This window comes from Choristoneura fumiferana, chromosome 23 (genome assembly GCF_025370935.1).
Source record: "Choristoneura fumiferana chromosome 23, NRCan_CFum_1, whole genome shotgun sequence".
In the NCBI taxonomy this organism is placed as follows: Eukaryota; Metazoa; Arthropoda; class Insecta; order Lepidoptera; family Tortricidae; genus Choristoneura; species Choristoneura fumiferana.
Genome location: NC_133494.1, coordinates 82,395 through 109,876, shown reverse-complemented (window position 1 = coordinate 109,876; position 27,482 = coordinate 82,395). Strand labels below are relative to the sequence as shown.

Here is a 27,482-nt window from a genome sequence, read left to right as displayed (position 1 = left end):
CAACTGCCTCCAGGCTTTGCAGGACCAAAACAAGACACAAATTCTAATAGCCCCAACATATGCCAACTTCGACGGCTCCAAGTACCTTCGCCCGTCAAGTACCCAATATAAATCACTTTAATCAGAGTGGGAACAACTCACCAGCATTCAACCATTCAGGAATGATGCCTCCTGTGCAGACCAGCTTAGGTTCATCACCAATAAGACCACCAATAAAACCTGCAACAGCTCCGATAAGCCAGTTTCAAAACACACAGCCTCCGAATGTCCAACTGTCCTCAGCCAGTCCACGAACTGTGAATACTGCTAATCCATCCCCTACTCCATATCCTGCTAGCATTCCCCTCGACCCCAACAGATTAATGATAATGCTCCGCCACTCATTACATCTAGTCAGTTTAACCAGACCCTTATAAACGGGCCTCCCATGACAGGTCCTCAGGGCCCAGTCCATTGCAGAAACCAAGCCAGTACCCAGTGTTTTCTAGTGGCACCTAAAACAATGTTGCCTCCAAATGTGCCCAATGTTGTACCAAGACCAAATCCAGTTGGTCCACAAGGCACACAGCCATCACCTTCTACAATGTATAAACCGGGACCTCCTGGTCCATGACCAGTCAACCTAGTGTACCATACTCTGGACACCTCTCAAGTGGGTCTACCAAGAGGCAGCCCTTTAATTTCTAATCCACCTATGAGTGGGATACCGCCTGGACCTCCAATCAATAGTGGACCTCCATCAAGCTTACAAACTAATGCACTTATAGGAACTAACGGAACAATGGCTTCACCTGTGAGACATCTATGGGCCACCAACATCTAATCCTAACATGGGTCCACCCACGGCACTTGTATCAAGTGGACCTCAATCAATCAGTGGTGCTGTTCATCCTTCAGTTGTTGGCTCACTCGGCCCTGGTGTATTCCAAATCAAATGCAAAATCCTAACAAAAATGGACCCCTGGGCCAACCAATGCCTCCAGGGCCTATGCGGCCCCCTGAAATTTTCCTGGTGTTCCAAATCAGCCTCCCATGCCTCAAGGGCTATCATTAGGCCTCAGGGTTTGCCTGCAATGGGACCACAAAGTTTACCACCAATGGGTTTACACCAACAGCCTGGGCCACCCCCAAATATGTCTCACGGTCAACCAAGTATGCAATCAGGACCACCAAGTATGCCACCTGGACCTTTAAATATGCAATCGGGACCAAGCATGCCACTGGGACCTGTGACTATGCAGCCTGGGACCCTCAGCATGCACCTGGACCCAACACAACACAACCAGGGCTTAGTGCTCCACAAGGCCCGCCTAAAAGCAACATGCAGAACAGATACCCGCAAATGTCGCAGGGAAATTACAATAACCAGCCAGCTTCGTTGCCACCCCAGCCGAACATGCCACCTCAGCCGAACATGCCACCGCCTAATACAAACAGACAGTATGCCCAACCTCAATACAATGCTCAAAGTTTGAACCAGCAAATGGGTCAGTTGAGTGTGACAAAACAAGGTTTTGATCAGTTGTGGGGCCATCAGATGATAGACTTGCTGCAGTGTACTAATGTCTTGCCGGAATACCCAGAGGAGCCACCAGAAATAAGGCTTGGACATCAGTTTGCTGAGTCATCTAACTGCAGTCCTGAGTAAGTGTTTTTTTTTCTTACCTGTTTATTTATACAAGAAGTCGAGTTTTTCTTTTATTCATCATCATCATCGTATATGTGATAGCACCCTTAGGCCGTCTTGCAGGAAAAAATAAATCTAGATTTAGTAGTTAATCCAGGCTTAAGCTTGACAGTTCCATACAATTTGACACTACTAAACTGAGCTTAACGCTAACTCGATATTTATGTGTTTACTCCAAGTGGGCCTTAATGCTTAACATGGCAAACAATTTCTATGTAAACTTAGTTTTTATATGTTTGCTACTCAAATGATTGTATCAGCTCTTTAGTCTTTATTAAATTTAGGTTGTAACTAACTCTTTGTAGCAAACATGAATTAATAGTATTTTATGCATAATAGGGGTCCTTAAAACACAAGTGTGGGTTTAGTATAATAGGGTCACATGAGTGTTTTAAGGCCTAATTATGTACAGTTGCATACAATATTTTATCTATATCCATACATTAAATCCTCTATCATGTGTTCAAGAACCATTGAGAATGACCTGCATTAACGAGAACTAGGTAGGTCTGTATGTCTGCGACGACCTGCTGCTGCTACGATACAGCCGTGTTCATAATAGAATCCAATGTCGTAATGCTGGTCATTACCTATGGTTTTTGAATGCATAATTGAGGATTTACTATATGGGTGTAGATAAAAATTTACTTTTTCATAAATTAACCTAAACAAAAATACTTACATAACCTCTTATTTCTTTGTGTAAGTTGATTACCTTGATTATTCATACCAGCAAATGATAGCAATAATAAAGGCTTTTGTCTTAAAGATTGATGCCATGACTAAGACAAGGATGTACTAACATTAAATTTCATGAATTTCATTTCATGTTTTTGCAAAAAACTAACTGTTGCTCATTACTAAGTATGTGTTTGATCTGAGGCCGTCTTGTCTAACCTTTCTTACACTCGCGATCACAATCAAATGACAGATTTTGTATGCGAAAACTTTCATCTGATTGTGATCGTGAGTGTCAGAAACTTTAGACAATACAGCCTCTGGTCACATTTTCACTTAATTGTCTTTTGAATTTGATGAGTTGTAACAAAACAGAGGGTTTAATTTTTTTCCTTCTGGAATGTGACTAGGTTTAATTAAAGACATTAGGAAAAGGTATTTATGAATTTTGAGTAAACCTGTGTCAGATGAAGATGATGCAATCTTGATGTACATAAAGTCATTAGACATGCTTGTACAGAGGCTCTGTTTATGAATAAAAATAAGTTTGTTTAATATAGATAGTTTTTTGTGGCTTTCCATGAGGCTGAAATAGTCACGCTTGGAATATTGCATTGTTGGAAAAAAAAGTATTACATGGATTTCATTTCGGTCCTTATGAAAAAAAATATTAATAGGCATTTAAACATATTAATAATGGCTTTAATATATTTGATAAGAACCGCATGTAAATCATTCCTTTTTTAATTGCGTCATGCTTGTATGCAACATTTTTTTGAGCACAATAAATCGCATAAAGTTTACTATTTGTCCAAGTGCCTTACATTTTTACAATGTCTACATAGTGGCAGTTATTGTTCAACAGACAATATAGTGGCGCGTGTTATCGCTGTCGTAAAGATAAACTATGTCTGTCACTACTTTTAGTTGTAATCTTTGATAACGATAAATCAGATGGAAGGTCAGAGTTCTCAGATGAATTTAACTGGCATGTAATAGTAATATAGAGCTATTAATAAGAGGAATAGAAATGCGAGCTAAAACCGTGAGGCGTTTATGAGTCTAAACAGACATATAATAAAAGAACTATTATGATTCGAAAACACGTGTGTTTCGCCAGAAATTGTAAATCAAATGGTTGCCCGAAAAACCCTCATAAAAAGCGGCCAAGTGCGAGTCGGACTCGCCCATGAAGGGTTCCGTAGCAGCTAGTAACATAATATAAAAGTTTCTTTTACTTTACGATTTATGACATATTAAAAAAAAACTACTTACTAGATCTCGTACTAGCCAATTTTCGGTGGAAGTTTGCATGGTATTAGTACATCATATATATTGTTTAGTTTTATCATTCTCTTATTTTAGAAGTTACAAGGGGGGGACACACATTTTACCACTTTGGAAGTGTCGATCGCGCAAACTATTCAGTTTAGAAAAAAAAATATATTTTAGAACCTCATCCTCCATAGATGCCTCACACGTATGACTTTGATGAAAATTTTTTTTTAAGTTTCAGTTCTAAGTATGGGGAATATTAGCCCCAAAATGTATTGTTCTTTTTTTTCTATTTTTGTGTGAAAATCTTAATGCGGTTCACAGAATACATCTACTTACCTAGTTTCAACAGTATACAGTTGTGGTCAATAATTAAGAACGATTTTTACGAGAAGATTTTTTCAAACTGACAAGTGTTACTAACTGCATGTATATTTTTGGTACTTCTCTCGGTATCGTAAAACTTTCCGTACTAGCGGTAAATTCATTTATACATATAATTGGCTAAAAAATAAATAGATAAACTTTATACATTACATCTAAACCTAGTATTACTACTTACTGCTGGTCATATAATTAAGAACGCTGAATAGTTTTATTTTTTATTCAAATTTAAATAGAGAACGGACCGCCGCTTTGGTGGTTTTAGTTTATTATTCGAATTAATTTTGGCGCCATTTAGTGCCGTAATAGTCTTAAAGGCAATTGCTTCATATAAAAACAATGGGAAAAATAAAGTTGTGATAAATCTACAAGAGAAGTAATACTAAACTTCGCGACAAGAATTGGTCGTATAAACACATAGCCGATCATCTGCAATGTTCAAAAACTATGGTTTTCCACGCCATAAAGCATTTTGCCACGTATCAAACTACTTCAAATGTTCCGCGTGTACCTAAACAAAGAAAGTCATCTCGTCGAGATGATCGAAATATCGTTCGTTTGGCAAAACACAATCCTTTTAAAGGGTCTAATGAGTTGAGAAAAGAATATTTTGGCGAAAAAACCCTTCAGCAATCTCGGCACGCACTATTCGAAGGCGTTTGGTAGAAGAAAAGTTGCACGGAAGGATAGCAAGGAAGGTGCCTATGTTGAAACGGTGTCATAGGCAAGCCGGCTTGCATTTGCAAGAAGATATGAAAACTGGACATCAGACAGTGGAAAAACGTTCTTTTTTCTGACGAGACAAAAATAAATAGGGTATGTTCTGATGGCAAACGATATGTAAGACGGCCTCCAAATAAACCATTCGACCCAAAGTACACAAAAGTGACTTTAAAGCATGGCGGGGGAAATGTAAAAATTTGGGGATGTTTTTCTGGACATGGTGTTGGACCTGTTAGGCTGATAGAAGGAACATGGATCAATTTCAATACAAAAACATACTGGAAGAAACAATGTTACCATATGCAGAAGGCGTGCTTCCGGTTATTGGACATTCCAGCACGACAATGATCCCAAGCATACTGCACGTACCGTTAAGGAATTCCTCACATCGCAATCAGTTTCTGTCTTAGATTGGCCAGCCAACAGCCCCGATCTTAACCCAATAGAGCATCTTTGGTGCGAAGTCAAGAAAAAGGTTTCAAATCGACAGTGTGGCAATTTAAGAGAACTGTATGACGTATTCTTAGAAGAATGGAACTCTATCTCTCTCGCGAAATGTCAAAAATTGATAGATTCAATGCCTCGCCGGTGTAAGGCAGTAATAAAAAGCCGTGGACATGCTACTAACTATTAATTTTAGTTAAAATGTATTACATTGCTTTTTTGTGTACAAAACTTCACGTTAGTGTGATTTAGTTAATCTAAGTTTCAAATAAAAAAACTTTCGAACAGTTCAATAAATCGTTCTTAATTATTTGTCCAGCTTCATTACTATTGAATTTGTTACTAAAGAAAATAAAAACAAAATTTGTAAAAAAATGACAGCAATTTTATTCTTTATCTTAATCCCGTTTGCTCTATTCATGTGGCTGTTTCATAACGTAACTAGTTACTTCTAAGAAGGAACCACGACTACACATGACATGATTTAGTTAAAAATAATCTGGAACTTCAAATCGTTCTAATTACATGACCACCACTGTATAGGTTCTTTTAGTTTCGGAAAAAAGTGGCTGTGACATACGGACGGACAGACACACAGACAGACATTACGAATCCATAAGGGTTCCGTTTTTTGCATTTGGCTACGGAACCTAAAAAAATAAAAAAACCATGAAAACAAAAAAATATGCAAAGATGCGAAAAACTACTCACAAGGGATATATCAGGGGAGTAGTATTATAATACTCCAAGGAAAATAGACACAATAAACATTATATTTTTCTAGTATTATTAATTTTGTGGATAGCAAGTTATTTATGTCACTAATGACGAATGATTTCCAATACACCCTGATTGTTTATCAAAATAATTATGGATTCAATTGAACAAAACATTGCATTCCTCACTTGTTTTGACTTCGAGATCTCGCATCCTCACAATTAAACGGACTTAATTCGATATATTCTCATTTCAATCAACTTTGTACCGAAACAACCAGGGGCCGTATTGTCTAAAGCCGAGTTTGGACTTGCAAGAAAAATCGTGCAAGTAGCATTACATTGCGGCGCTCGATTGACCACTTCAAAGTCGTTGGCTTTACGGCCTCGCAATGTAATGAGCCGTGGTGGCCTAGTGGTTTGACCTATCGCCTCTCAAGCAGAGGGTCCTGGGTTCAAACCCCGGCTCGCACCTCTGAGTTTTTCGAAATTCATGTGCGGAATTACATTTGAAATTTACCACGAGCTATGCGGTGAAGGAAAACATCGTGAGGAAACCTGCACAAACCTGCGAAGCAATTCAATGGTGCGTGTGAAGTTCCCAATCCGCACTGGGCCCGCGTGGGAACTATGGCCCAAGCCCTCTTGTTCTGAGAGGAGGCCTGTGCCCAGCAGTGGGACGTATATAGGCTGGGATGATGAATGTAATGCAGCTTGCACGATTTTTCTTGCAAAGTCTAAACTCGGCTTAAGCGTTCGCGATCGCATTCACCGTCTCTTCCTACCATCATCCTATACCGTATGACAGAAAGAAGCGGTGAAAATGATTTAAAGTCTAACAGCCTTATTCATAAAAAATCCTTAATTGAGGTTTGATCGGTCTGTTACTTAGCAGACTGATTAAGCTTGTCAGACGGTTGTCAAGAAGTATGATTCATAAACGCTTGCTAGCAGTCTGCTAGTTGTTGAGCCGCTGATAGACTGATTAGACTCGTTATGTTGGCCACCTTGGCAAATCAAAGACAAAAAATGGCCTAATCGATAATTAAAAAAAAAAAAGTTGACAGCAGTGACAGCAAATTAGCAGGAAAAAAAATAAAAAGCGAGAAGTTTGTTTTCCGCCATTTCCGATCCGCATGTTTATGTTGTGCAAAAAGCCATAATTGTGTTAATCATCCTATTTTTTTTTTCATACTTATTGTTAATTTATTGCTGCTAATTTAGAGGATTTTAAATACAAATTCCTGAAAATATTTTTTCCTGTTTTTTTTTAATCTTTGCGTAACTTCACCTTCGCTAAAATATCTTCGGTATGGTTTTTTGCTCTTGTCAAAGTCAGCTGTTCAAACTTGTGGCGGCCATTTTGTGACTTAGCAGGGAGATAAAGGAGGGTCTACGGTCCGCTAACTTTAGCAGAGCCTTGATCGACTGATTAGCGCTAACAGACGTTTATGAATCATGTTTTTTAGCATCGGGCCTTCAAGGAGCCTTCAAGGAGGCTCTAACTTTTTATGAATAAGGCTGTTATTGGTTTTTTGGAATCTTTTGTATTTTTTGGAATGCCGAAAAAAGTTTCTCGATGAGGGCTACGGCATAGATGTCGCTAGCGTCGCTGCTTAAGTGACTAAGTAAGAAACACAAGCTGAGATATGAGGTGCATAGGGAAATTCGTGTCGGTACCGTTGACCATCAGTGGTGTAGCGGTATAGCACGCGGTACGGATTACCGAGGACCTGGGTTCGATTCCCAGTGATGGTCTTATTTTTCTGTTTTTTTCTGTGCATCTATATTTCAGTTTGTATTTTCGATTTAAAGTCTGTTAGACAATAAAGTCTCAGGTAGTTTGAAAATGAAAATCCCATTATGAGTAATTCTGACGGTGCGATTTATGTTTAACTTGCTCGAATTAGCTCATTAAAGTGGCAACGGGCAGGCCATTATAGCACCGGAGAATAGGTGGCCGTTGGGCGAAAAGTTCTCCAGTAGAGGCCGCGGAACGGCAAGCGTCCACCATAACCTATTATAAAAATTAAAGTTGGAAATCCCCCGACTTTGTCACTTCGAAGTTCAATATCTCAAAAACGGCTAACCTGATTTTGATGAAACATGTCTAAGAACCATCGCTAGAAAACCTGATTTAAAATTAAAAAAAAAAGCATTCAAATCGGTCCATCGGTCGGTTTAAGTGCTATGGTGCCACAGACAGACACACAGCGGTCAAACTTATAACACCCCTCTTTTTGCGTCGGGGGTAAAAGAAAAGGACGGATGACATGACCTGGTTAAAGCCACCGGTTCAAGATGGATGCAGGTGCGTCTTGCGCTTGTCTTGAAAGTAAGAAAAACAAACGCATTTTTCTTTTATTCTACTGGATGGCAAACGAGCAAATGGGTCTCCTGAACCTGATGGTAAGAGATCACCACCGCCCATAGACACTTGCAACACCAGGGGATTGCAGATGCGTTGCCAACCCAGAGGCCTAAGATGGGATACCTCAAGTGCCAGTAATTTCACCGGCTGTCTTACTCTCCACGCCGAAACACAACAGTGCAAGCACTGCTGCTTCACGGCAGGATTAGCGAGCAAGATGGTGGTAGCAATCCGGGCGGACCTTGCACAAGGTCCTACCACCGTACAACCTGCAAACTTTTGTTGTGATATTAAAAAATCTGCACCTTCTCGCACAGCACAGCTCTAGCGGAAACTTGAGCGGAGCCAGGATAGCTAAATGAAGCGTTTCTATTGGTTCATGAAAAACAAACTCTTCACATTATAAACATCCTCGCACATTTCTGGTGGAAAGCAGGCAAACATCTATTTTTTGTTGTACAGTCGAGTTTATAAACTTGTGGGCAAAATTTTGATCAAAAATATCTAAACAAGACTCACGCGGGTTAAGAAGCGAGTTCAGATATTTTTGATCAAATTTTTGCTCACAAGTTATAAACTGGACTTAAAGTCAAAGTCAAAGTCAAAATATCTAATATTATTCAATTTAGGCTATAACAAGCACTTGTGAATGTCAAAAAAATCTACCACTGGTTCGGAAAAACCTCTGTTGAGAAGAATCCGGCAAGAAACTCAACGAGACTGTACTAAGACACGAGAAGTTGTATCATCATGACTCATCACTTATCCATTTAATGAATGTTTAGGAATTTTAATAATTGATATGTACTCTTAAAACCGTAAGTCATGGTATCAATGATTCATACTTTGACTTAATTTGATCCTCTTGCAAAATTATCAAAGGTTTGATAAAGCAATAATGTGGCTTTTTACTGTCTTCAAAAAAAGTATGTTTCTTGTAGTCTTGGTGACCGGATGGCCAAGTGGTTAGAGAACCTGACTACGAAGCTTGAGGTCCTAGGTTTGATTCCCGGACGCGGCAGATATTTGTGTGAATAACACGGGTGTTTGTTCTCGGGTCTTGGATGTTTAATATGTATTTAAGTATGTATGTTTTTCCATTGCCTAGTATCCATAGTACAAGCTTTGCTTAGTTTAGGACTAGGTCAATCGGTGTCAAGTGTCCCATGATATTTATTTATATTCGTTTGTGTTTTTTTTGTTTTGTCTTTGTTTATTTTTCCTCTTTTAGCAAATTTACGAAATCTATCCTTTTAATTTTATTTATCTGACCCTATGACGAAAAGTTGTTTTTTTTTTAATGCAAAAACAGTAAGGTATTAGATTCAGTCATTCAATAGACTTGCCCCATAGCTCTATCTACTACTTACTAGTACTATCTAAAAAGTAACCCTAATAAGTTGACGTAGAAATAGTAAAGTAAGAATCGTTTTTGTTAATTCCAGAATCTTCAGGTGTACGATCAACCGTATACCCGAGACCAACAGTCTACTGCAGAAGTCCCGCCTGCCTCTAGGAATACTAATCCATCCGTTCAAGGATCTCAATGTAAGTTATTACAAAAGATGTTCACACAGCTTATACAGATTACAGATGGTAAAAATGTATGAGCACTAAAGAGAAAATGCCTCTATACTTTTTGGCATAAATTGATATGTGTTCTTATAAGTAAATCTCGTCAACAAGCATCTTTACATAGTAACATAGTACAAAATCACTTTCCGCCGTCTATACAATTAGATCTTTTAAACTAAGCGACGTATTTAAATGCGGTGTAAACCCCAAGTTAGATAATTTTGCAGGTAAGGTTTATATAATTTATTGAATCAGACGTTACTTTGCGGAGGTCCATATCAATGAACTAAAAGAATTTCCTTGCTCACTCGCGACCTTACGATAGCTAAGCTTATGCAAAATATGCGTGTTCATGCAGTTCCTCCACCTCCACACTGTAAGAACACACACAAATCACACCAACCCTTCTATCACCACCACCACACTACACTGACGCGTTTCGAACTCAACTAGAGCTCATCTTCAGAGTGACACAACCGTACACCATGCTACCAGTTGTTAGACACACATACACACACACATATTTATTATTTATGTAGTTGAACACGCATATTTTGCATAAGCTTAGCTATCGTAAGGTCGCGGGTGAGCAAAGAAATTATTTTAGTTCATTGGTAAGGTTTATAATTATATATAGTAGTTTATAGTTTTTGGGAAACTATGCCTACGCTGAAACGAAACTGTAAATAAATACGTACCTAAAAAAAAATGTCCGCAGAAACAGGACAAAATATGTCAATGATTAAAATAATAAAAGAAAAATATAAAGTCACAAAATGCGAAAAGTGTCAAATACAAACAAATATGTTGATGAGAATGAGAATTTTGTCCACGCCAGCGAAACTGCGCTGTATCTGTACAGGTGTTTAAGGGAAAACTGTCACAACTCCTTACTTTTAGTGGATTTGTACCCCATAAAAGCATACTGTTAATTGATTGAAGTTGACCCCTAAGCGTCGTCGGTTGTTTGCAGCACCTGCCTGTGATCCAGTGTACGACTATAGTGCGGTGCCGCGCCTGCCGCACTTACATCAACCCTTTCGTCTACTTCGTCGACGCCAAGCGGTGGAAATGCAACCTCTGCTACCGGGTCAACGACCGTGAGTATAAGCTCGATAAAACTGATTGCACGAAAAGGAGAATGAATTAAAAAAATAAGTAAATGTCAAAATCCCGCTATAATTACAATACATGTTGTTGTGTGCGTGACCTCAACTCTAGTTATGATTGGTTTTTGGAGTCTTTTTGTATTTTTTTATTTTAACCAATCATAATTTGATGTTAGTAGCGACATCTCTTGTCTGGGTGAGCGGTTAGTTCCGAAAGAGTGTGACGTCTGTCGACGAAACATAGATGTCGCTAGTGCTGCTGCTTAAGTAGCATAGTAGAAATAAGCAACTTGAGATATGTATGCATAGGAAAAAATCGTGTCTAGATTCCTGTCCAGCAGTGGTGTAGGGTTTACAGCACGCAGCACGGATTGCTGAGGACCTGGGTTCGATTCCCAGTGCTGGTCTCTTTTTCTGGTTTTTCTGTGCATCCATGTCTCAGTTTGTATTTTCTCAACTCTAGTGGTACTACCTATATCTATAACTTTACTATCTAATAACAGTGCCGGAGGAGTTCCAATACGACCCCGTGAGCAAGTCGTACGGCGACCCGACGCGCCGGCCCGAGATCAAGTCCGCCACGATAGAGTTCATCGCCCCCGGCGAGTACATGCTGCGTCCGCCGCAGCCCGCCGTCTACCTGTTCCTGTTTGACGTGTCGCAGCTGGCCATGGACTCGGGTTACTTGCAGGTCAGTTCCAACACGACCCTATGAGCGAGTCCATAGAGAGATTTCCATAAGGCCCGCATTCGGGGAACCGTTTTCATTGGTCGACAAGGTTCGTATGCGGGGTATGGGAGATTTCCGTAACGCATCCCATAGGGTCTGCATTCGGGTTCCACTAGTTCTTATACCGCCTGCGGGGAGATACCACACGCTGTATATCGACCGAGTTTTCGACTAATGAAACTCAGCCTTACTAAAGGCTCAGTTTCGTTGGTCGTGGCTCGCATGCGGGGTGCGGGAGATTTTTGTTTCTAGCATGCCATAGACCCGCATGTGGGAACCGTTTTCAATGAGGGCTATCGCGTATGAATTCGCCGCTAGAGGCGCTAGTGTAGCGTGAGGTCTCCGAAATGTCAAATCTCACAGTTTTTAAACCCGCGTTATTTATAATTAGAATAATTTTGTAAATATTTTGCATTACCTGAAATTAATTATGGCAATTATGCGTTGCGGGGCAATGAATGTCTGTGTTTTGAGACAGTTTTGTCTTTCGGAAACTTTGGTCCTCCCTTTTTTTCCGAACAAAACGGGACTACGCAACACTGTGGTGGCTCGATATTTTTATGGTACGGATTTAAGGTGTCTTAAATATGATATTAATCTAAACTTTGTTTTCACGCCCGTATTAACCGACTTTGAAAGCCACACTTTAAACCTTACGCAACAGTGGCGCCATCTAGAAAGACAAAAAAAAAACGATAGCCCTCATTATGTCGATGGAAAATGTATGTTGATGATTTTGGTTCATGCATGCCGTCCCAAGCAATCGATGAATTTCATTGGTCGCTATCCCGCACGCTGTGAGTCCCCGCATGTTAAATATCGACCGAGTTATCGACAAATGAAAATGAACCTTAAGAACCCGCGACAGCCAGACTTGAATGTATGCATTCAACTACCGATCCTCAATATACATTATTCCTTGGATCTTGATTCGACATTATACTCCGGCTCGTAAAAGGTTGCAGTTCATTGACATAAGACCTCCGCAAAGTGTCGCCTGGATGAATGAAAATGAATGAATGAGTGATAGGATGAATGAATGAATGATTTATTACAATACTAGCTTTTGCCCGCGGCTCCGCCCGCGTGGTATTCGATTATCGCGCGCGTTCCCTCGGGAACTGTGTATTTTTCCGGGATAAAAAGTAGCCTATTTCACTCTCGGCCCATAAACTATCTCGATGTCGCTCCGTTTCGACGGGAAAGACGGACAAACACACACAAACACACACACTTTCGCATTTATAATATGGATTATTAGTATAGATTTAGTTTAAATCTTGAGAAAAATAGGTATAGTGAGTTGCGTAGTGGTTGATTGTGTTATATTGTCAGGTGGTGTGCGACACGCTAAAAGCGAATCTGGACGGTTTGCCGGGCGATGCGCGCACGCAGGTCGGGTTCATCTGTTACGACGCGCACGTGCATTATTACAACATGAGCGAGGGTCTCACGCGGCCCAAGGAGATGACCGTGCTGGATATAGACGGTGAGTTACGGGGTATTGACTGTTGGCCTCTTGGCGAGGCTCAGAGCCATTATACTTGGTTTGGATAGGTGTTTAACTAAATGTAAACAAACTTCTGCTGCCAGATTTGGTACAGTCAAGGATTTTAAACATTTTACATATCTATTATTGTAATACAAACTATACTTGGTTTCGATAGGTATTAAACTTAATGTGAACAAAAAAACGTCAATCGGTGTCTTAAACATTAAAATTTCCCCATTAAAGTATCTAACTAAACACTTACATTTCCGTATTGAAATACACTAGTATAGTTTTCATTACAATGATAGATAAGTAAAATGTTGCCCGGGGCGCCAGGTGGGTACTACAGGGCGCCGCACGCGCTAGCCTAACTTAATTAGAATATCTAATTTTATCAATCTAAAGGGAACCTACACTCGAGCGCATTTACTTTCATAAACTTATCTCGTAGTAGTGAGTGAATATTCTATGTGAAATAAACACGATCTATCTATGTCGCTTGTCGTATCTAAAAGGGCATCAAAGGAATGTCTCGCCCGGGGCGCCTAGACGGCTGAGGTCGGCCCTGCAGTCTTGTAGCAAACCGTTTAAGGCTCCGCTTCCACCAGAGATGTGCAAGGATTTGTTGCGAGGAATTGGAACAAAAAAAAAGCTTTATTTACCTCGCCTCGCTCCGCTCAGCTTTCACCAGAGCAGTGCTGTGCGAGGATAGGTAAATGAGAGTTTCTATTGGTTCATGAAAAACACATTCCTCGCAACAGTGCATGTCTGGTGGAAACGCAGCCTAAAAACCACGAAAGTCGTCTTCCAGACATCTTCCTGCCGTCGCCGGAGTCGCTGCTGGTGAACCTGGGCGAGAGACGCGAGCTGGTCAAGGAGTTACTGGGCGTGCTGGGCGCGCGGCGCAGCCTCGGCCACGCGGACCCTCCGCGCTGGGCGCGGCGCTGCAGGCCGCTTACAAGCTTATGGTGAGGCGCTGGTACTGGCTCTGATGGCTGGGCCAAGAGCCCGCGACCTCTAGACCGCTGGGCACAGTGGCGTAATAGGCCAAGAGCCTGCGACGGCCAGACCTTCGTTATTTTAATAAAAGCTGAAAGTTTTTTTATATATAACTGCAATTAACTAAAAACTATTGCTTTGCTCACCCGCGACCTTATGATAGCATGCAGCTCCTCCGACTCCACGCTATAAGGACCTGGTTTCTCTGCCCGTCACACGCGACTGGCGGCGTCTGGATGTGCGTCGCACGCACCTTCGCCCGTGGCCCTACCGCCCTACCCGCCGCCGGTGACGTTTCAGAGAAACCACCCTGAAACATTCCCGAACACATTCTAATATCGTCGGTCGCGGAGACGCGTCGGTCACCGGTCGCTGGTCAGAGAAACCAGGGCCTCAGAATACGGCTCTTGTCGCGGGCTCTTGCTCTACGAGTATAATAAAGTGCAAGCAGTTATTAGTTATTTCAATACAAAATCGCTAATCCTATTTATTAGTCGTACTTCGTTGCGCAATAAAACCCTAGTTCATTGTATGAAGAACACCCATGCAAAGTTCCTTGTACACCAAACATTATTAAGATCTGTATTACTCGTGTCATGACCATGCAATAAAAATATATATTTTTTTAATTTCTATTTACAAGTAGGTTTACAAATGACCTCCCTTTAGGCTTACAGTGCCTGTGTTAGGACGTCCCGCTCTTCCTTTGCTTGGATGATAGGTACTTGTAGGAATCCAGTGTGTCAGCCAGGTTCATTACACAACATAAGAAATCTTACACTTACATTTGTATGTGAATTTGTATGTGAACTTCATCTCTGTGTTAACCGTTACAGGCACCCACCGGTGGTCGGATCACTGTCTTCCAAACGTGCTTACCCACTGTGGGCCCAGGAGCGCTACAACCCAGGTAACTTGAACATTCTTACTGGCACATAGACATCCCATAGGTAGGGTTCCGTACCTCAAAAGAAAGAAAACAAAGGGATCCGTTTTCTTCCTAACAGTCATAGGAGAGCACTTTGGCCGTCTGTCTGTAAAGCCACTTTTTCTTAGGAACGCGTGGAAGTATTAAGCTGAAATCAATATCAGATAGTTAGGTCAGCGGTCTCTTAAAGCAGGTACTCGGTTCTCGCGCTTGGCCGGTATATTTGTCATCTGGTTGCTTCTTTTGTTAAATAGTATCGCCATCTCTAGACAGCTTGTAGCTGTTAATTTAGAAATTCATAATGAAAAAACTTGAAAGAGTTTAAGATTGGTTTTTTGGAATCTTTTTGTATTTTTTATTTTAATTCCAAATTTTTACTTTTACGGTCATCCCGTAAAACCTAAATTGAAAATACAAACTGAAAAAAGCCGAAAAGCCGAAAGTTTCTCGATGAGGGCTACGGTATAGATGTCGCTAGCGTCACTGCTTAAGTGGCTAAATAAGAAACAAATAAGCTGAGATATGTGGTGCATAGGGGAAATTCGTGTCTGTTCGGTTGTCCAGCAGTGGTGTAGTGGTGACACGGAATGCCGAGGACCTGGGTTCGATTCCCAGTGCTGGTCTTATTTTTCTGGTTTTTCTGTGCATCTATATTTCAGTTTGTATTTTCAATTTTGAAAGAGTTTCTTATGCACCAGCGCCGTAACTTGTTAAAAACCGTAAAATCATAGTTTAATTAAGTTGATGTAATAAAAATAATGTTTTTTTAGAGAGGACCCGAACGCGAGGTCGTCTAAAGACGTGGCGCACCTGAACCCCGCCACCGACTTCTACAAGCGCATCGCCCTGGACTGCAGCGGCGCGCAAGTGGCCGTCGACCTGTTTCTGCTCAGCTCGCAGTACAGCGATCTGGCCACGCTCAGTGAGTACACTTGCACTCGACTCCAGCGACATTGAGTACACTTGCACTCGACTCCAGCGACATTCAGTACACTTGCACTGGACTCCAGCGACATTCAGTACACTTGCACTCGACTCCAGCGACATTTAGTACACGTGCGTGTGGCTGGCTGGTTAGATCAATTTTTCGGAACCGTTATTTCCTAGTGGCAAAATTTCCAGTCGCATTTTTTCCCAAATGCTTTTTCCCCCCAATTTTTTCGCCTTTCGTCATCATCATCATTGCCAGGAAAAACGAAATATAGCATAGCTGTCCTAAATAACGACTAAAACAAAATTAGCTTACACTATTAGAACCTTAAAACGGCTACTCGTTTTATTTGGGGTTTAGTTGCTTTAAAGGCCAAAGACGCAACGTCCTTGCTTTTGTTCACTTTTTTATTTTTATTTTATATGAGGTGCTCTAGAGGAGATAGAGGCGTGCAGTTAAGAAAACTGATTATTCGCAGTAGTTCCTTTGGTAGTACAAAAAATGACAATTATTAGTATAAAAAGAAAGGAACTAAAGGAACTACTGCGTGTAGTCCATAGTGACTGGGAAGGGAGAACATGCCTCACGCGACGCGCGCATTTAGCGTCGCTCATACTATTTTTCAGTAATCATCCACCCGCTCCGTGCAAACCGCGTCAGCTAGCGTAGACGGTTACCTAATGATTCGCCGACTATTTTTAGGCAGATTATGATTCGCAGACAACGTTTCGTCGTCGAGTAACGGAACGCCGATGAATTTGTACGCAGATGTATTTTTTCGCCGACTAACGTTTCGTACTCAACCTTTAGCAGACTATTTACTTGGCATAAGAGTCAGTAAGCCGAACAACTAAAAAAAGAAAGAAAGAAAGAAAGAAAACATTTATTCGTGACATTAAAAAAGACAGCAACAATAATAAAAATAAAATAAAAAATGTTACGTATGCATGTCACGAAATGGTCCAAATCAGCAATCTGCCGGTCTTGCGAACGGCGCTGGTCTTCCTTTGGGACCATCTGGTCATTATACAATGAAAAAAGTACAGCTAAGTGAGACCGATACAATTTTTAGTTTAAAAATATAAAAATACTTTCCTATTTAAATAAAATAAAAAGAAATACTAACATTACAACTATTGACAGTAATTCGTTTAGCCTATTAATCACTACACATTTTGCACGTTTGGTCGAAACAACCTTCGCTTTTGTAGCGGTTGAATTATTATTCAGTGCGCATATCAACTTTTCGCATCTTTTCGTTTCGCATGGGACTGGCATTCAATACCGCGAATACATAAATGTGTTGATTACACTATGGCCTCATTGCATTTTTACACGCCGTGCTGACCGCGCATTCTTTATGATTTTCTTATGTACCCTCACAAGTTTTAAACGTATAACGCAAGTAATAAACGTATTTTTCGCCATCATTTGTATTTATTTTATGTTGGAGTCTAAACAAACCAAGTCGCGATGCTAGCAGTTCGTTTTGGCACTTCGCCGGTCGCTTCGCTCGCTCGGCTCGTGCGTTGTTGGTCGCAATTCTACCTAAAGGTAAAGTTCCGAGCCAAGCGACACTGACGCCACTAACGCCGCGTTATTATCGCCGCGACAGAGCGATAGTACAAGGTTCTATATAATACATGACGGCGTGTACGAACACGGCGATACTTGACGCGTATTTATATAGAACCTTGTACTATCGCTCTGTCGCGGCGATAATAACGCGGCGTTAGTGGCGTCAGTGTCGCTTGACTCGGAACTTACCTTTACACTCCTCCTCGCTAACGCTCGTCGTCGCACCTAACTACATTTTGATAAAAGCTAGTATATAATAGTCAACACAGTAAAATCCTACCTGTCGTTTGCCGATTTTATCTACGCAGATTACGAAACAAAAATCGACTGAACATTATCTACTTAACAATATGAATGCCATGAGATAACTCTGCTTGAACAGTTGTTCGGTTAACTGAAATAATAACTAATCAAACAATCTAGTAAATGTAAATCTGCTTATCGCTATTCTTCCTACCGACTACTTGGCGAAACGAATAATAGCATAACGAATTATACCAAACGTTGCTCGGCCAAAAGAAAAATCTGCCAATAGTTGTATGCGAACGAAAATCTGCTTAATTAAACTCGTCGAAACGACAGGTCACCAGCGTAGACCTAGCCCCCTTATTCATAAATGACAATCAAACCTATTTTAGTTAAAATGCCGCTAAAATTCGTTTGTCCTTATCTGTCACTTCGACATTTGTATTTGTTTAGAAAGGGACAAAGCATTTGTAGTTAACATAGGCTTGTTAAGTTTTATGAATAAGGGGTAGGTGTTTGTTCTCTGCTCATAGTGCATTGTCTTTGTCAGGCGGCATGAGCAAGTTCAGCGGCGGCACGGTGTACCACTTCCCTCTGTTCCGCGGCGCGCGCGCGTGGCAGGCCGCCGCCTTGGAGCGCACGCTCACGCGGTATCTCACCAGGAAGATCGGCTTCGAGGCCGTCATGCGGGTCCGCTGCACCAGGTAACTGTACTGTTTTGTTACGGGACGTGATCCTTGCCCTTGTCTCCTCTGTTGGTGTTGGCACCACCTATCGGAACAGCACTGTTCGGAATGGTAGCCCTCGGGCTGCTTCGGCAGTCTTAGGCTAGCTTCAACATCGTAATGAATGCGTGGGCAGTCTTCGGGTTACTTCAGCAGCCTAAGGTATACCTTAGAATACCTCGGCATGCCTGAGGACGCCTCAGAAGCCGTAAGTCCTCGGATTGCATACTTAAGGATGCCGAAGCAGCTCTCGAGTGGGCTTTGGGAGTTGTCCGCACCCCTTCAAGCGCACTGCCTTTTGCTTGACGACCAAAGACCAAAAACTACCAGACCAGTTCCAATATAAGATGATACGACTGATCGCTTGCAACGTTACCGTCACTACCAGTTACTGACTCCATATTTTTTGTTTTCCCCAGAGGCATATCGATCCACACGTTCCATGGCAACTTCTTCGTGCGGTCGACGGACCTCCTGTCGCTACCGAACGTGTCGCCGGACGCCGGCTTCGGCATGCAGCTGGCCATAGACGAGTCTTTGGCCGACCTGCAGCAGGTCTGCTTCCAGGCCGCGCTGCTCTACACCAGCAGCAAAGGTATCTAGTGCCGGGCACAGACAGCTGCGGCTACAGCGACCATAGTCGAGTATCTAGTGCCGGGCACAGACAGCTGCGGCTACAGCGACCATAGTCGAGTATCTAGTGCCGGGCACAGACAGCCAGCGGCATGGAGCGACCATAGACGAGTAGAGTTGTCAGAAATTGTGTTTTAATACTGACTTTAGCCCTGTCCCTTAGGAGACTAAAGATTGGCTACTTTTCTGTCCAGTGAAAAAAAAATTGCTGAGGTTACATACATTAGCAATCCATGATCTTCAATTAATTTAACTTAAACTTAACTGCAACTTAATTTTTGAGCTAAGGCAGCTTCATTGCCTAAGAACCCCCGCAGACTGCAGAATTTCTATCGCAGGCTTTCTTTATACTGATGAAGAGCCCAACTAAACTATCGGCCGATAGAAAGTTTGCGATCTGCGGGGGCTCTAAGACTTTGGAGTTGAACTATACAGTTATGTTTCTGTGTTCTGTAAGCCGTGTTACGTGTTACGTGTTACAAAGGCAGTGTGTCCACAGGCGAGCGTCGCATCCGCGTGCACACGCTGGCGCTGCCGACGGCCAGCACCCTGACGGACGTGCTGCACTCCGCAGACCAGCTCTGCATCGTGGGGCTGCTCAGCAAGATGGGTGAGTCACCTCTGCCTCCAGCCTCCAGCCTCCAGCCTCCTGCCTCCTGCCTCCAGCCTCCTGCCTCCTGCCTCCTGCCTCCTGCTCCTGCCTCCTGCCTCCTGCCTCCTGCCTCCTGCCTCCTGCCTCCAGCCTCCTGCTCCTGGCTCCTGCCTCCTGCCTCCTGCCTCCAGCCTCCAGCCTCCAGCCTCCTGCCTCCTGCTCCTGCCTCCTGCCTCCAGCCTCTGCCTCCTGGCCCTGCCTCCTCCTCCTGGCCTCCAGCCTCCAGCCTCCAGCCTCCTGCCTCCTGTCTCCTACCTTTTCACAAGAACCGGTGTTGTCACCACCCCTGCTCTATTGCCGCCTCTACGCGTCCTTATTCCCCTTTCACAAAAAATGTTGCTGATGTTCACAGGAATAATAAAATCAGTATCTATGAGTTATAGTTTTCTCGCAAAACACAAACTGAGACATGGGTGCACAGAAAAACCAGAAAAAGAGACCAGCGCTGGGAATCGAACCCAGGTCCTCAGCAATCCGTGCTGCGTGCTATAACCCCTACACCACCGCTGGACAGGAGTCTAGACACGAATTTCTCCTATGCACACATATCTCAGGTTGCTTTTTTCCACTACGCTACGTAAGCAGCAGCACTAGCGACACCTATGTTTCGCTCTCATCGAGAGACGTCACATTCTTTCGGAGTCTTTGTCATCATCATTATCATATTATTAGCCGTCGGACGTTTACTGTTGGTTATAGACCTCCCGAAGTAGGAACGCGCACTATTTGAGAAATTTTTCTTTCTTACCGGGCGGCATGCATAGTTTGGAAGTGTAGATTTTGAAGAAAGTGCACTTTTCTATACAGAAAAGTGTGTTATACAACCCTAAGCCAAAATGCGACGGCAGAATCTGATCTTCTTTAGGTGCCATCTCCTACCGGAGGTCGGCTATCATTAGTTCTATCCTTATCTTCGATACAGCAGCTCGGAACAGGGATCTTGTGCTAAGGTTGAACTATGTCTGGAGATTTTTAAGCCACGAAGTACGCCTTTTACCAGGCGGTCGCTTCCCTTCGATTTTCTCTTGCATGATGAGTTGAATTAGGTCGTATTTATCATCACGCATTATGTGGCCAAAATACTGCAGCTTGCGTTTCTTGTCAGTTTTCAAGATCTCTACCTTTTTGATAACCATCTGCAGAATTTGATACAATATCGTATGGTTTCCAGCCGTGGATCGGTGCGCGTCGGCTTCAATGTCGGAGGCGCGCGAGGCGCTAATCAATGTCGCGGTGGACGCGCTCAGCGCACACCGGCTGGCCCAGAACCTGCCCGCTGGCGCCGTCAGCGCCGCGCTCCACGCGCCCGCCTCACTGCGCCTGCTGCCGCTCTATCTGCTGGCGCTGCTCAAGAGGGTCAGTACCATCACACCTAGGGTTGCCATGTGGTCAATGACAGGCTCTGACCGACGTGGCTGGCCCAGAACCTGCCCGCTGGCGCCGTCAGCGCCGCGCTCCACGCGCCCGCCTCACTGCGCCTGCTGCCGCTCTATCTGCTGGCGCTGCTCAAGAGGGTCAGTACCATCACACCTAGGGTTGCCATGTGGTCAATGACAGGCTCTGACCGACGTGGCTGGCCCAGAACCTGCCCGCTGGCGCCGTCAGCGCCGCGCTCACGCGGCCCGCCTCACTGCGCCTGCTGCCGCTCTATCTGCTGGCGCTGCTCAAGAGGGTCAGTACCATCACACCAAGGGTTGCCATGTGTCAATGACAGGCTCTGACCGACGTGGCTGGCCCAGACCCTGCCCGCTGGCGCCGTCAGCGCCGCGCTCCACGCGCCCGCCTCACTGCGCCTGCTGCCGCTCTATCTGCTGGCGCTGCTCAAGAGGGTCAGTACCATCATACCTTGGGTTGCCATGTGGTCAATGACAGGCTCTGACCGACGTGGCTGGCCCAACCTGCCCGCTGGCGCCGTCAGCGCCGCGCTCCACGCGCCCGCCTCACTGCGCCTGCTGCCGCTCTATCTGCTGGCGCTGCTCAAGAGGTCAGTACCATCACACCAAGGGTTGCCATGTGGTCAATGACAGGCTCTGACCGACGTGGCTGGCCCAGAACCTGCCCGCTGGCGCCGTCAGCGCCGCGCTCCACGCGCCCGCCTCACTGCGCCTGCTGCCGCTCTATCTGCTGGCGCTGCTCAAGAGGGTCAGTACCATCACACCTAGGGTTGCCATGTGGTCAATGACAGGCTCTGACCGACGTGGCTGGCCCAGAACCTGCCCGCTGGCGCCGTCAGCGCCGCGCTCCACGCGCCCGCCTCACTGCGCCTGCTGCCGCTCTATCTGCTGGCGCTGCTCAAGAGGGTCAGTACCATCACACCTAGGGTTGCCATGTGGTCAATGACAGGCTCTGACCGACGTGGCTGGCCCAGAACCTGCCCGCTGGCGCCGTCAGCGCCGCGCTCCACGCGCCCGCCTCACTGCGCCTGCTGCCGCTCTATCTGCTGGCGCTGCTCAAGAGGGTCAGTACCATCACACCAAGGGTTGCCATGTGGTCAATGACAGGCTCTGACCGACGTGGCTGGCCCAGAACCTGCCCGCTGGCGCCGTCAGCGCCGCGCTCCACGCGCCGCCTCACTGCGCCTGCTGCCGCTCTATCTGCTGGCGCTGCTCAAGAGGGTCAGTACCATCACACCTAGGGTTGCCATGTGGTCAATGACAGGCTCTGACCGACGTGGCTGGCCCAGAACCTGCCCGCTGGCGCCGGCAGCGCCGCGCTCCACGCGCCCGCCTCACTGCGCCTGCTGCCGCTCTATCTGCTGGCGCTGCTCAAGAGGGTCAGTACCATCACACCAAGGGTTGCCATGTGGTCAATGACAGGCTCTGACCGACGTGGCTGGCCCAGAACCTGCCTCACGGCGGCTGCTGTCATTGTATCTACTCGGGCTGCTCAAAAGGGGTCAGTCGGCCTGCGAAGCTGCTATGCCCAAGCTGAGAGCCCGTTCCCACTAGTCCGATGTCGGATCCTTTACATGTCGGATGTCGGTCATTACATCATATAAAATGTTGTACCACTAGAACATCCGATTAAAATCCTGACCCGACATCCGTCAAGTGGAAACCAGCTCTAAAGGCTGCGTTTTAACCAGAGATGTACGAGAATGTGTTGCGAGGAATGAGATTTTCATGAACGAATAGAAACGCTTTATTTACCTCTCCTCGCTCCGCTCAGGTGTTTCCACCGAACGGTGCTATGCCAGGACAGATAAATTAAGCGTTTCTATTAGTTTTTGTAATCAATTAGTTTTTTGGTAATAAACTTTTATTATTTTATTTTACTTAGGGGCTGTTTCACCATCCATTGATTAGTGTTAACTGGCGGTTAGGTGTGATGCCGTCTCTATTTGTTTTGTTCGAATAGACGGAGACGGCATCGCATTTAACCGTCAGTTAACACTAATCAATGCATGGTGAAACAGCCCCTTATAGTCTTTTTTACAGTTGAGCGACAAAACTGAATACTAATGAGTAGTGTTGTGATCAGAAAGCGTTCCGCACGGGCACGTCGACGCGGCTGGACGACCGCGTGGGCGACATGTGCGCGCTGAAGACGCTGCCGCTGTCGCAGCTGGCGCGCGCCGTGTACCCCGCGCTGTACCCCGTGCTGGACCTGCACCAGTACGTGCGCCCCGACGACCCCGTGCCCGACCGCCGCAGCTGCACCTCTCCGCGCAGAGGTAACACACATTTATTTGGTCATACGTGGTAAGAAGATGATGGTTTACTGACAATTTATAGTGCTCCATTGGCAGGGCGAGTCGAAAGGAAAGACACGAGAAATGTTGAGCATTCGCGTTTTGCTTCTCGCCGCGCTCGCTTCGGGAGCAGTTTTTTTGCCCACAGTGAATTCGTGACGACGGGCCCTCAAACAGAGGATTGTAGTTTCAAAGCCGGGCTCGCATCTCATGAGTCTAGAATTCATGTGGGATATTTTATTTAAAATTTACTGATGTGGTCTGCAGTGGGTCGATTCCAGAGTAGGGAACCGGTGCTGGTGTGGGCGGTTGCCAAGTTGCCTATCCTGAAATTGACTCGCTGCAAGCGACTGGGCGCCCTGGGCGGTGTCGTTATTCAGTTCAACTTTTTGTTCGTCAGGATAAGCGTGAACGGCGCGTACCTGCTGGACGACGGCGAGACGTTCATAATCTACGTGTGCCACGGCGCGTCGCCCGCCTACCTCTCGGACACGTTCGGGGTCGCGGCCTTCAGCCAGCTGCCCGACGAGGCGCGCGCGCTGCCCGCGCTCGACAGCGAAGGGAGCGAGCTGCTGCATGCGCTGCTGGACAGGCTCAACGAGGAGCGCGCCGTCGAGAGCGGCGTGCTGCTGCTGAGGTCAGTGCCCCCGCGCCCCGCGCCCCCGCCAGCCGCCAGTGCGGCGTGTGCTGCTGAGGTCAGTGCCCCGCCAGCCGCCAGTGCGGCGTGTGCTGCTGAGGTCAGTGCCCCGCCAGCCGCCAGTGCGGCGTGCTGCTGCTGAGGTCAGTGCCCCCGTCAGCGCCAGTGCGGCGTGCTGCTGCTGAGGTCAGTGCCCCGCCAGCCGCCAGTGCGGCGTGTGCTGCTGAGGTCAGTGCCCCCGCCAGCCGCCAGTGCGGCGTGCTGCTGCTGAGGTCAGTGCCCCCGCCAGCCGCCAGTCGGCGTGCTGCTGCTGAGGTCAGTGCCCCCGCCAGCCGCCAGTGCGGCGTGTGCTGCTGAGGTCAGTGCCCCCGCCAGCCGCCAGTGCGGCGTGTGCTGCTGAGGTCAGTGCCCCCGCCAGCCGCCAGTGCGGCGTGTGCTGCTAAGGTGTGAAGGTGTGGTGTGAATTAAAGTGCCCCGCACCACCCGCGCCACCAGAGCGGCGCCACTGTCGCGAAGCTGTTCATTGCGCAGCGCAGCCGAGACGATAGCTCGCAACAAATAGATTACTTGGCAACACCCGCAGAACCGTGAGCACTACTCATCATCAGCCGGAAGACGTCCACTGTTGAACAAGAGTCTGCCCCTTAGAACGCCATATTCACTGATGTATTAAACTGTAGATACAACATTGCCAAACAAAATCCCCATCAAAGAATGTCCGAACTATTTATTTGTTTGTGTAACAAATAAGTCATCACCCACACAAATTAATTAAAAGAATACGTGACGAAATTTGAACCTAGTCTTTACTCTATTACAGTTGAATTTCGCTAGCGGCAAAACTCCACACGCTGACACTTGACAGCTAACTCCACAATTTCACATACGCATGCCGAATATGAATATAAGCCTTATCAGAAAGGCAGAGGGATTAATTTCACTTGCTACATTGAAGGCGACGTTGCAAGATTGCTTGGATGAGTTTGACGTTTCTTAAGACGGACGAATTCAGGTTGTCGAACAAAGAATGCATTCGACTTTCGGAGAGGACTTTTGTAATAAAAAGTTTTTGTCAATTAAATGAAAAAAAAAATTAAAAGGTAACTTTTAAGCTAATTTTCTTTAGTCAAATGTTTTTACGTTTTCGAGATAATCTATATACAGCCGGATAAGACTATTTGATGCTTAAGCAATGCACGCCTATGCCCCCCCCCTCCTTATCGATATTTAAATAAGTATTTATTACGACGAAATATTATATTTATGAATACTATAGAGATTATGGGAGGCACGAGCGAGCGGACTTTTCAAACAGCCTTACCTTTTATGTGCTAACAAAAAAAAATTGTTGCTGTTTTATGGTGCCCCAAGACGTGATGCCTAAGCAATCGCTTAATTTGCTTATGGCTAATCCGCACTGTCTATATATATAAAATTAAAACGATAAACTGACTAACTGACTGTTAATATATCAACGCACAGCCCAAAACGCTGCACCTAGAGACCTACTTTATGCCCTGGTTACCGAAGTACTCGTCAAGACGACAAACGAGTCCAAACTCGATGTGTCGTGTCGTTTATCACAGAGTTCCTATGGTCACCCGCTAGCTTTATCATCAGATCAACTCCATGTTATAATAATATTGCATTGTCATCGGATTTAAGTATACATGCGTGTAAAATTTCAGCTCAATCGGTTGAAGATATCCACTTCAAATTTGAGTTAAAGATTCCACCCGAGCAAACATAGTTACATTACACTGCAAATAAATATAATGCTTGTAATAAGTTTTTGTTAAAAATTTAATTTTTAATACAAGCTTTTTTGCCGAATGTACTTTTTGTTGACTGTACTTGAATTGTCGTCTAAACTACATATCTGTACCAAACTTCAAGTCGGTACTATTAACTATGAGAAGTTCCCTCCTGCAGAGACGATTCTGACAGAACCACCAAGTTGTCACTACCAGATTATTGTATTGTCACCAAATTTACATATGTATGCCAAATTTCAAGTCGATCGGACTACTGGAAGGGGTCAAATTTAGCTTCCAAGATTTGACCCAAACAAACAATAAAATAAATAAATAAGCAAACCGGGCAGCTACAGAAAAGCTTCTAAAAATATCGCCGAATATAAGCACTTGTGCAAAGTATTTCGAATAAAAACAATTTGAATTCTCATCCTCCTGGTTCTGGCTGTTTGCTTCTAAAACCATTGCCAGCGCATGCCGCGCGCAGCTCAAAAAAAAATTGCAGGCTGTCTGTCAGCACAGTTAATTGAAATCGGGAAATTCGGCGGACTCGTATGTTGTGTAATTAAATAATAAGAAGCTCGACTAGTGTGAATAAATTGTAAACTGTATTATAACCTTGTAAACAGTTTAAAATACTTAGTATGATTTTTTTTTTGTGTAAAATACGGTGTAGATTGGCGAGCGCTTTATCAAAGTTGGCTTCATTGAGGTTTGTGGTTCATAAATTGGTCACAAAAACGAATAAACCACACAGTCAGACAGTCAGTACATTATATTATCGAAGCTTTATAAAACATAATTAAAATCGCGCAAACTTCAAGGTAAATATCAAACGACATAGCTACCCGTTGCTAGGCGACTCGGTAAATAAAATAGAGTGACGGCAACTCCACTACACTTTTGTTCCAAGTTCTGTTGTTTATCTGTTTCGTTTTACTAATATGCTTTCCTGTGCGTGTGACAAAGACAAGGCATTTGTCAATGTTGTGGAATTCTGGCAACGTTTATCTTTTAATTAGCAATTTAGAAATGACTTTAAAATTAATTTAAATCAATATTTCTCTCTGATTAATAGAATTTAATAGAAAAAACAACAAATACTCGCTGAAAGTATGATATTCCATCAGATTTGTTCCGTTTTCGCGAGTGATTTTTGCACTTTTTAAAGACGCACGTGGGCATCGTTACGCTTGCACTGACAACAACGTACTGAGAAAAAAGAAGGCCACATTACCAAAGTGGCGCTCATTTGGCTCGGACATATTTCGGACGCGCGACTGTGGATCTACAGTTTAATACATCAGTGGCCATATTGATACATATTCTAAAGATGAATTCAGTCCCGTATCAATTCTTGCCATGCTACATACATCAAGTCATTTACTTAAATGTATCATCAATACTTATCTGAGTTTACTCCCCCCGCAGAGACACTCTCCGTCCCGCCATCTGTCGTCGAGCGGCTCGTCGACGAACCGCGTGGAGTCAGCCTTCTCCTACTACGATTCTTACAGCACGTGA

General features: G+C 44.3%; 1 protein-coding gene across 1 annotated transcript; it reads left to right on the top strand.

Moving 5' to 3' along the window:
- Positions 1 to 27,482, top strand: LOC141441161 (protein transport protein Sec24A-like; the record flags this gene model as incomplete). The annotated part of the gene is given in 20 exon segments (XM_074105838.1): positions 1 to 52; positions 55 to 347; positions 350 to 547; positions 1,055 to 1,644; positions 9,724 to 9,826; positions 10,827 to 10,953; positions 11,466 to 11,653; positions 13,028 to 13,181; positions 13,996 to 14,103; positions 14,106 to 14,152; positions 15,020 to 15,093; positions 15,882 to 16,033; positions 18,417 to 18,570; positions 19,011 to 19,186; positions 19,724 to 19,834; positions 21,048 to 21,232; positions 23,357 to 23,516; positions 23,519 to 23,549; positions 23,968 to 24,262; positions 27,390 to 27,482. Coding segments are annotated over 20 exon segments (3,291 nt in total), but the record flags the coding sequence as incomplete, so codon positions are not given.